Source organism: Aethalodelphis obliquidens, unplaced genomic scaffold (genome assembly GCF_003676395.1).
Source record: "Aethalodelphis obliquidens isolate GAN/ISIS:26980383/991018 unplaced genomic scaffold, ASM367639v1 scaffold20, whole genome shotgun sequence".
In the NCBI taxonomy this organism is placed as follows: domain Eukaryota; kingdom Metazoa; phylum Chordata; class Mammalia; order Artiodactyla; family Delphinidae; genus Aethalodelphis; species Aethalodelphis obliquidens.
Window position 1 is genome coordinate 19,063,662 of NW_020837964.1, and position 10,166 is coordinate 19,073,827.

Consider the following 10,166-nt stretch of genomic DNA (forward strand, 5'->3'; position numbering starts at 1 on the left):
CTCAGTCTCTGAGACACCAAAGACCTTACAACCAGTGAAATAATCTTAAACTGAAATCTATTCAAAAAGCTTTGAATCAATATAACCAAACTGACCCAGGAAAGAAGGGCCTGGGCCTAGGGAGCCAGGGCAGGCAAGAGTAAGAGTCCAACAGGGATGAGCTTGGCTTTGAGACCAGGGGTTGGGAAGCAGTGGCTAGGAACCCACCTGTATTCCTACTGAGGGGTGGGGCAGCCCAGTCACTAGATGTCCCACCAGCCTACAGCATAGAAACAAACACCCACCCTCTGTTCTGGGTGGGAACAACTGGGGTGGGAGCTGGAGATGGGGAGAGAAAAAGGGGACATGAGGCCAGGGGCCCAGAATCAGGGTGCTCATTTAGGCTCTGCAACCAGCATCCCCTGGAGAGGTCCCTGCTGATCTGTCCAATGACACAGACATCAGAAAGGGTAGTCGACAGGGCTGTGCATGTGGGCTGGAAGCGACCCAGGTGCCACCCATGGCCTGGTCATAGCAGATCTTGAGAGAGGTGATGTTCCTTGGATCTAGCAACTCCTGGATCCACGGCCCACCTTCAAGCCCAGGCTCAGACCTGTGGTGCAAAGCTAGGCACGAACATGTATTTCCCTGGCTCGGGGTCCAGGTGGTGTCTCTGAGGAATGGCTCTGACCTACCACCCCCATTTCCACCTAAAAGCAAGGCAGCCATAGGCCCAGGCAGGGCTGAGAAAGGGCTGGTGGGTATAAGGCTAAATGGAACTCACATAGGACAAGTCCTCCAGGCCCCTGCCCAGGGCCTGCCCTGACACACAGCTGCTGTCCGAGCCACTGGAGCCACTGGCTGACGGGCACTGGGAGGAGACCTCTGAGTCCTCAGGAACTAGTAAGGGAGACTGGGTGAGCTGTCAGCAGAGGAGGCCCAGACCCCAAGCCATGACCTCCTGCCTCTGGCCAAGCCCAGACCTACTCAAAGATGGCTGGCTGCCCAGCTCAGCTTCAGTCTCCAGTGCTGCTTCCTCTGGGAAGCCGGTGGAATACAGGGGCCAGCGGAAGCCCAGAACAGCTGGGTCTCTGTACAGATGCAGGTTGAGGGACCCCAGTACAGAGCAAGAAGCAGGATCTCCAGAAAGGGAGCTTGAGGCCCCCAGGTAAGGGCTGTCATAGTCAAATGGGGCCACAGCAATGGAGGCCCTAGAGCGAACTTCTGTATGAGAAAGAGGGTCAGGTTGGGACAGGCCAGAGCCCAGGTGGGCCAAGGTCCTGAGGTGAGCGCAGGCTAGGGCTGACAGAGGTCCATGTTGCCACCTGTGCAGCTCTCCTCACCCCAACCCCCTGCAGCCTGCCTGCTACCTTGGCACTTCAGGATATAGTTGATGGTGCGGTCGTTGATAGCTTCTTTGCTGGGGGCGATGTCCTGGAAGGCCTTGTTCCCCACACCCAAGGACACCATCTCAGCCATGCGCACCTCTGGGTGGAGAGTGGACATCTGGACATGAGTCCAGCCCTTTATCACTCTTTCCCCTTATATTAGTCTCTCCTGTACACCCATAGCCTGCAGATTGTCCTGTGCACTGAGCCCTTCCCAACAATCCCATGAGGTGTCATAATTCTCTTCTTAAAGATGAGGTCTCTGACACTCAGAGGTTAATACTGTGTGCACAGTCTGAGACTGACTGCAGGACTGCCTGACTTTGGAGTTCTTTCCCCTGTGCTGGCTGCTGCTGAGGGACTTTTCCACCCTCCCAAGTATTTCCAGGTCCCTAGGCCCTCCTTGGGGCCCCTCTGGGACAATGTAAGCTCTCCAAGGAGGGGAGTGTGGGGTGAAATGGGGCAGGGACCCACCCTTGTTGTGGACAGCCTGCCTCCAGAGCAGGCGGGAGATGTCAGCTGTCCAAGCCTGCTTCGTGGCCAAGCTGGCAGCTTGTAGCACAAAGGTGTCCCTGGCCTTGCGACGGCGAAACCAGACCTCAAAGCGCAGGTTGCTATCCCCAGAGCACTCAGTGAGGCCAAGGTCTGCCATCTGTGTGGCCAGGAAAGGAGCTTAGTGAGGCACTGGGGGTGCAGGGAGCAGAGGGAGGGGTTGGGTGGGCCTACCTTGAAGGAGCGCTTGTAGGCAAATGTGTCGATGCCTTTGGGTCCTCGGCGAGGCTTGCTGAAAAGCAACAGCTCCTCAAAGAGGAAAACACGACGCAGGGACTTGTGGCGCCCAGAGCACACCGTGAACTCATCCTGTCGGACCAACTGCCCCTGTTCCTTGAGGTTGACCTGCCAAGTTGGGGCCCAGTGGGTTCCCAGCCTCTTCTAACCCCCTCCCTTCACACCCACTGCCCCTGCCCACCACAGCCTGCGATGACTCACGTCACAGCCCTGGATGGCATCCATGGCTAGCAAGTCATTGCCGTGTCGCAGCTGGAAGCGCACAAGGCTCTGGGCAGCCCGCAGGGCACTCAGCTCTGGCACGGTTCCCCCGCAGGCCCGTACCAGCTCTTGCAGCAGCAGTGTGTACTTGCTCATGCGCTGGATGGGCTTCAGCAGATAGGAGGCCAAGTCCAAGTGGTCCCCCAGTGCTTGCTGCTTGTCCTGCCAGGTGCGTCAGAGACCGTCAGGGAGCTTCAGGTTACCTGCTCCATCCCCCCTTCCACTAGTCTCAGGCTCACCTACCCTGAAAAAGATGTGACCGTAGCTGGTCATCAGGGCATCGGAGCATGGTTTATTCTTGCTGTAGAGTGCGTACATCCCAAACTGCACCCTCTGCAAAGATACACAGCTTGCTCTGGTACAAATGGGCCAGCATCCAAGGGGGCCAAACCACTCTCAGTTTGGGAGGATCAAAATGCCTAAAGGTCCCAAGGAGGCCTCCCCACACAGAGCCAATGTGCCCTGCTTTGAATGATGGGTGATCTGGCAAGAGACACTGTGTGGAGAGGGGCTTGCCCTCAGGCCCTCTGGGGAAGAAGTCCCGCATACAGCTTTGCTGCTCCCACAGCTCTGAGGGCAGTGCTCTAATCTCACCTCACCTCAGACTACACCTTCCCTTGCTCACTACACTATGCTACACTGACTTCTCTCTTCCTTGACCACTGGGCCTCTTTCCTGCCCAGGGCTTTGCACTTGATCTTTCCTCTGGGTGGAATGCTCTGACTGCAGCCCCTCCCTCTGGCCTTAGCTCAAACATCAGCTCCTCTAAGCGGCCTCTCTAATTGCTCTCTCTAAAGGGGATACCTCTGCCTTGCTGCTAACTCACAATCACCTATCTATCCCATTTTTCCCCCCTAACCTCAACTATAACATGGAATTATCTTTTTTACTTTTATGTCTCCTCTGCTAAACTAAGAGCACCCTGAAAAACGGACCGCTTGGTCCTGGTCATAGCTGTACCCATCACAGGGCCTGACCCCAAGCACGTGCCCAGTAGCTCTCTGTTGAATGTGGCAGAATCAGCCAGGGCCTGTACGGCCTGAGGAGCTTACATGGCGCAGGAAAGCATAGGCCACCCGGGGTGGGTGCTGGGTACAGGCCTCCAGCTCACGCAAGAAGAAATGGCGGTGGAAGTCCCGCAGCTTCTCCAGGTTGCCAAAGAGGTGGGCGCGCTGGCCACGGAGGCCCTGGGGCACATCAGGGCGATCCAGCTCGGGGAAGTAGTTCTCCATGGTATAGTCAAGAGCACGGACATACTCCCGCTCTGTAGCCACCATCTCCGCCAGCACCAGATGGAGTCTACCAGGTAGGTGGAATCAGGACCCAAGACATCTGCCCTGCCACACTGCCCTCCCCGCCCTGCTCACTGCCTACCTGTTGGGACTCCTGGGTTCAGAGCCACCTGGCGGAGGCATGGTGGGGCATGACCCTGACTGGGCACCAACTCCAGCCTCTGGTCTGTGGCAGGCAGCCACAATGGCCTCATGGTGGCAGTGGTGGGCAGATTCTCTGAGACTCAGTCCCAGATTCCGATCAAGGCTGTATGCCTTCCTCAGGGGAGGGGAAGGAGATACAGCCAGTACCCGGCTGACACACAAGCTAGCTGTGCTACCTGTCAGTGATGGCTTCACAGCAGCTTCCGACTTCTGGTCCAGGGCCAGCCAGGTGTCCTGGCACCGCGCCCAGGCCCAGCGGCACTCCTGGCGGATACCCTCAGATCCCAGCCCTGTGGCTAGAGCCCACATCTTTCGGAAGTGGGCAGGAGGCAAGTCAGGATGCTTGGTCCAATGCAACTGCAGCCGTTGCAGCACAACCCCTGGGCGTTCCTGTTCCAGCTCTGCCAACACCCGCTGCCCCTCCTCAGCCCACATCAAGGCCTGCAACACCAAAGCCAGATAGGCATTGAGGAAGGATCCCACCAAGACTGCTGAGCCTTCTCCTCTACCTCCCCCCATCCCCACAGAATGTTGGCCCCAGGCTGCATCCTCAGTGGTAGGATTTTGGGGTCAGACTGAAGGCAAGAAAAGAAAACAGGCAAGGTATACAACGAAGCCCAAGCTGTCGTAGAGCCGAGCAGCCGCCCCTCTGGCTTCACTGACCGCCTGGAGCCAGGGGTGGGACCCCTCACCCACCTGCCTGAAGAGCTGCAACAGCCTCTCAGCATCCGCCAGCCGCTGCCGCCGCTGGGCTAAAGCCCTACAGAAGTCAGTCAGCTGGGCTTGCAGGGTCAGAAAGCGGGCCCCAGCGGGGCCCAGTTCAGCCGCATCCCAGCCAACCAGTGGCTGCAGAAGTTTCTCCCCTTGCCTGACCTGCTCCTGGAGACAGAGACTGGGCTCACCAAGCCGGGGCCTGGTAGTGCAGCCCGCGAGCCCTGGTCTTTTCCACAGATGTCTACATGTCCTCATCAGTCACTTCTGTGAAGACCTTCCCTCCACCCCCAACCCATTCCCCTCTCTCTCCGTGCTCAATGAACAAGTAACTAAACTCACCTGGGCAATTCGGTCCAGGTCTCCAAAAGGGCCTTGGGCCTGAAGCAGCATGTCCAATGAGGGTTCCCTTGGCTCCTCAAGTGCTGGCCAACCCACCTGCTGTAGCCACACTTCAATCTGGAGGAGTACAAAGAAAGAAAAGAGAGCTGCTGTGGGGTGGGGGTGATGCTTGAGACGAAAGGTGACGCCCACCTGGGCAGATAGTTCTCACCTGGTGCAGCTCGCCCTCCTGGGCCTCCAGCATCTGGACCAACTCCAGTGCTTGTACTCGCTGGTTACTCTGCAGGGTCAGTTGGTGCAGCAATCCATCCACACGACCATACAGCTCCTCAACCTCGTCCACTGCAGGCCTGGTGCATGGTACATGTCTTAGCGCCCCTGCTGAGTGCCTAGCTCCACTCCACCCTGTCCTAGGACCACAATCCTGGCTGGTTCTGAGCCAGCCACTGAGTCCTTGGCATGGGATATGGTGGGCTGGGGTAAGATTTGGGCTTGCACCTACCTGTAGTCTGGGCTCAGGGTCACCTCTGGAACCTCCTGCTTCAGCCATGCCAGCTCCAAGGCTCCCTGGCACTGTAGCCATGCCAACTGAGGTGAGTCTAGCACATGCTGCATCAGGACCCGTGCCTGCTGCAGCAGCCGACCAACTTCCTGTGATTAAGGGCAACAGGCAGTGGAAGTGTGCATGGGAGAAGAGGAAGAAGATAGGGAGCATTGAGGGAGGTGCTGAAAGGAGACACTCACCCCAGACTCCATGGGCTGGGGCACAGCCTTCATGCTCTCAATGGCCCCCTGGAGCAGGGCACAAAGCACCTGGCAGCTCTGCTGTAGGGTTTCCAGACGCTGTGAGCAGAGGTAGGCATGACCAGGGCAGTGCACAGTGCTAGTCCCAGGCATCTTGGATCCCAGGCCACTGCACTGCTCAAGCCAGCCCAGGGGAGCCTCCTCTGCTGGCCAGATTGCCTGCCTACCCACCCTATGCCCCACCCAGTGCACTGACCATCCGGAAGCCCAGCCAGGCCTGGTGGCAGTAAGGCAGGCCTCCTCCTAGTGAAGTGGGCAACCCCGAGGTGGAGATGTGGGTCAGCAGGCTCTGATCAGAGGACAGCTGCTCTAACTGCAGAAAAAGAAGATGTAGTGGACTCAGGCCTGGTGGGGAAGTGCCCCACCTCCACCCTGGCCAAATGGCTCAGTCCCTACCTGCAGCCCTGAAGGCACCTCCTGAGGCATCTTTCCTATTAGCAGCACCTGGTGCACCGACCCTGGGGCTGCTTCCTGCAAGGAATCTGAGCTCAGCCCTGCTCCTAACCCTATAAAAAGGGTTGTGGGGGGGAAGAGGAGAGCTATAATCCTGTACTCACTTGCAGCTGGCTGAGCCCCCAGAAGAGGGAAGAGATTGGGGAACAAATTCGGGCGTCCACTAACACGGTCAGTCCCAGGGCCTGTACTTTGGGCCTAAAGGAGCAGGCTTTGGTTCAGTATCTGTTTCCACAACCCTGCCATCCCCTTGCTCAGGTTCTGTCCCCCAACCTCCACCCCGCAACCTGGGGATGCTTCGCAGGTAGAGCAGGAGGCGGATGAGTTCATGGCTGCTGCACTTGGGGTGAAGCCAGGCCGGGTTATGGGCACTCAGGAGCAGCACTGCCCTGCCTTCTACATCCCGAGTGCCTGTGCAGAGAAGGCAGTGAACACCTGCACAATCAAGTCACCCCACCTCTTCTGCCTCTAGTGTCTCCCAGTTACCTGGCAGGGCAGCCAGGCCACTGGCAAGCAGCTCCCAGGCGAGGTCTTGGGCCAGGAGGCAGTCAGTGGACTTAAGGAGCCTGGATCCGTTGGGGTCTTGGGAAGGAAAATGGCTTGGGTCTACATTGGGCCATTTACCCAGAGACCCCTACGTGAACTTGGGCTTTAGCCTGAGTAGAGTCAGAGGCCTCCCCACATCCAGGTACCCTCACTCCCTTCCAAGACTTTCCTTCCTTACCTGCCTCCAGTAGCTCTGATGATGTCTCAGATAAAAGATCCCCGAGGTTCACAGGGTCACTGTCCAACCCTTCAGGGTCCAAGCGGATTGGCATTGCCCTGCCTGAAACTGAGTCCCCTGCCAAGCCTCCTCCTTGGCTGTCATTCTCACCCTGTGCCAGACTAAGGTGGGAGAACATTGGGCATAGGAGGATCTCCATTCCAGAGGAGGCTGGTTCCTCCCGCTGGACTAAGGAACCTCCTAATATACCCCTCTGGCCATCCCCCGACCCATCTGCAACCTTCTGTCCTGGAGTTGACTGAAGCTCACTAGGCAGAGGGCTGCCCTGTAGCCCTTCCCCCTGGGCTGCCCCTGCTGGTGGGCTCGGAGGATTGGGGTCCTGCATCTGGAGAGCAGCTTCCCCCTCATCCCAGGCATCTCTGAAACTGCACACAGCAAACCTCCAGTCGGTGGCGTGGCCCTGGGAGGCTGACGACTCATCCCCCTCCTCCAGGGGCCCTTCCATCACCCCTTCCTTAAGGGTGGGCCTACTCCCGGCAAGTGGCAGAGGAGCTAAGCCCTCGGTGTGAACTGAGGCCTCAGCTCATCCAGGAAACAGGTTGAAGATGGTCGGGTAGGGCTGAGCAGGTGATGCAGGTAGAAGGCACTAGGCCGTAGGAGGTGCCAGTCTTGGTGCTCGGCTGTGCCAGTCTTGGTGCTCGGCTCAGGGAGCGCAGTCAGTGCCGCAGTTCAGGCCTGAGGAGCGGGGAGAAGAGCCGGTGTCTCTCCCTCCAGCTCACGGCTCGCGGTTCCACGCTCACTTGGGCCTTCGCCGTGAGCGCCCCAAGCTCGAACGCGCACTTGCCGCCACGCTGGGCGGGCCTACGCAGGTGGGACGCTCACGGGGTGGGCGGAGCGCTGCCTCGTGCTCGCGCTCCCGTGGGCCCAGCCGACCCTGGCGCCCCCCTCCCCCCGCCACCCGGGGACTCGCGCGCCCGCTCCCTCGCTCGCCCGCCCGCCGCGCTCACGCCCGGGGTACGCGCCGAGGGGAACCCCGAACCCGGGAGGCCAGGCAGCCAGAGCCCTCGAACGTACCACACCGCCGCCTCGACGGCGGGTACGGCGCGGCGCCTGGCGTTGACGGGCGCCGCCTCCTGGCCGCGGGGGCGGGAACGACCGCGGCAGAGGACCGCGCGCCACGCCGCACCGCCTCCTGGGGGCCGGAGGACGCAGCCACAGCCCACCCGCCAGGCCCGACGGCAGCCGCCTGAGCCGGCCGGAAAGCGCGAAAACGCGGGCTCTCGCAGCGCCCCCGGCCCATCCACCCCCTCGTCCCCCGCGGGCCCGGACGCCTCAGCTTCACCGCCCTCCCCCGCGCCGCCGCCCAAGACCCCTCTGACTCTGACTTGGCTTCTCAGTTCGCCGGTTGGGGCAGCGACCAACGGCCTTCCCACCGCGCCTGCTCAGCGCGCCGGAAGCGCTCCTCCGCTGGGGAAGGCGGCGTAGGTGCGCGAGGGTGAGTGAGCAAGGGCTTCGCCTGGGGCTGAGGGAAGGGGCTTGCAGGTGGCGGCGTAGGGGAGGGGGGCGCTTCTGCTCTTGAGTGCACGCAGGATGCGGGGAGCCCTACCACAGCCTCCCTCAGCAAGACAAGGAGCACTCGTTCCTGTCAGCTGGGAGAAGAAAAGTGTGGGCCCAAGGGCCCAGGAGGCCTCTAGGAAGACACCCTAAACCCAGGCCAGCTGCTTGGTGCTGCTGGCAGCCAATAGGGGTATCTTCATGGAGGGTGGGAGGGAGGGGCCCTTCCGTTGCAGACCCCATCTTCCTTCCAGTCCTCAGTCCCAGGCACCAAGAGCCAGGTTCTATTATCCCATGATGGGCTGCTGTTTGGGTTAGAGAGAAGGAGGAGGCAGGGAGGGGCTCTGTGGTGGGAGCTGACCCAGACCTGCCAGGAATCCACCAATCCGCCAGGCCCAGCCCCACCACTCGCTTGCGCTTGCGTTCCTGCACTTCTTTCATATACACTGCCTCCCCAGCCCCACACCCCTCCCACAAAATCCCACCGAGGAGGCTGAGACTGAGGTCAGGATTCTGGAACCAGAGGACCAGCTCTGCTCTTCCACTTACCTGATGGGTGAGCTCCAGCAACTCAGTTGTCTTTGAGCCTCATCTTTCTCACCTGTAAAAAAAAAAAAGGAAGAAAAAAGAAAAGAAAGTCATTCTTTCCTCCTGGGATTGCCCCGAGAAATAGGAAAGATCCTGTATGTCGAAGGTCCCCTTGCTGTCAGCTCTTGGGCGGTGTTCGTGTCCTGCCCCTCATTTCATCCTCAGTTGGGGGACCCTGAACTGGTGAAGTCACTTGGACAGTTGACCCGTGAGATCTCTCCCAGCTCTGAGGTGTGAAGTCCCTTTGGTGCATGTGGGCCTGCTGTACCATAACATGCTTAGGCCCTTGGTTCCTTGTGGGGAGAGGGCAGTGGGTACAGTGGCTTCCCTGGCTCTAAGGTAGTCACCTCCTTCATGAGCCCAGGGAAGCTGCCAGAGGAGGGAACCTGGGCATCAGAAGCAGGCACAGAGGGAACAATAGCCATCCTCCCCTCCCCACCATCGCAGCTGCCACGTCAGCACCAAGTCCAGGTTCTCAGAGCAGCTGCCCAGGAGCCTTCTTCATGAGGGCATCTGGCTGTGAGTGAGGAGCCTTGGAGTTGTCCTGCTCCATCCCCAACCCCCAGCAGGCCCTCTCATCCCACCCTCCTCTAGCTTCAGTGAGCATCAGGACCAACCTTGGCTCCCTCCCCAGCTGTCCTAGAGCCGCCCCACTGAGTCACTGCCTCCAGCTCCCTCCCTCCCCTTCTGCTGCCCACTGTCTGCCCACCCCCACCCACCAGCCAGGCCCCCTGTGAGCCCTAAGAGCTGGTTGGACCTGCTGGCAGGCACATGTACCCCTCCAGTGCTAAGAGAGACCTCAAGCCACAGGCCATAACTGACCCCAGCACCCCTGAGCGCAGGCAGACAGACTGATTCAGCAGCAGGGCCAGGCCTTGGTTTATTCACTGTACATAGAGTGTATGCTGTAAGCTTTGCGAAGACAGACTGTGTTTTATCCACGTCTATACTTCTAGCACCTAGCACAGGGCCTGGAATAAATGTTGAGGGGTGCCTGAGACTGGTCGCACTACCCCTGTCCTCCTGAGGTTCCCCATTTATGAGCCAGGTGTAAACCAGAGTCGCAAATGGAGACAGATTCAGAGGCTCGGTCTGAAAGGGATGCAGAAGAGGCAAAGAGCTGCAGAATGCACAGCC

The 10,166-nt window shown here is 59.4% G+C and overlaps 1 protein-coding gene across 1 annotated transcript; it reads right to left on the reverse strand.

Moving 5' to 3' along the window:
• Nucleotides 1-113: 113 nt before the first annotated feature.
• PLEKHG4 (pleckstrin homology and RhoGEF domain containing G4) lies at nucleotides 114-9,580 on the reverse strand. Its single transcript, XM_027119603.1, has 22 exons — nucleotides 9,469-9,580; nucleotides 8,991-9,042; nucleotides 6,888-7,622; nucleotides 6,650-6,745; nucleotides 6,451-6,574; nucleotides 6,268-6,361; nucleotides 6,107-6,181; nucleotides 5,907-6,023; nucleotides 5,651-5,749; nucleotides 5,409-5,557; nucleotides 5,118-5,256; nucleotides 4,907-5,023; nucleotides 4,550-4,732; nucleotides 3,792-4,294; nucleotides 3,470-3,716; nucleotides 2,661-2,750; nucleotides 2,358-2,579; nucleotides 2,094-2,264; nucleotides 1,842-2,019; nucleotides 1,350-1,466; nucleotides 967-1,203; nucleotides 114-879 (listed from the first exon to the last, which is right to left on the reverse strand). The coding sequence occupies exons 3-22, from the start codon at nucleotides 7,390-7,392 to the stop codon at nucleotides 749-751; spliced, it is 3,594 nt and encodes a 1,197-aa protein (XP_026975404.1). The 5' UTR covers nucleotides 7,393-7,622; nucleotides 8,991-9,042; nucleotides 9,469-9,580; the 3' UTR covers nucleotides 114-748.
• Nucleotides 9,581-10,166: the final 586 nt, after the last annotated feature.

Bases quoted from the DNA above. Each gene is read 5' to 3' on its own strand.
- PLEKHG4 (XM_027119603.1), bottom strand. From the start codon at position 7,392: ATGGAAGGGCCCCTGGAGGAGGGGGATGAGTCGTCAGCCTCCCAGGGC. The intron at 6,182-6,267 runs GTGAGTACAGGA...GATTCCTTGCAG, and splicing joins GGGGGCTCAGCCAGCTGCAA to GAAGCAGCCCCAGGGTCGGT. The intron at 5,558-5,650 runs GTGAGTGTCTCC...CCTTAATCACAG, and splicing joins CCCAGCCCATGGAGTCTGGG to GAAGTTGGTCGGCTGCTGCA.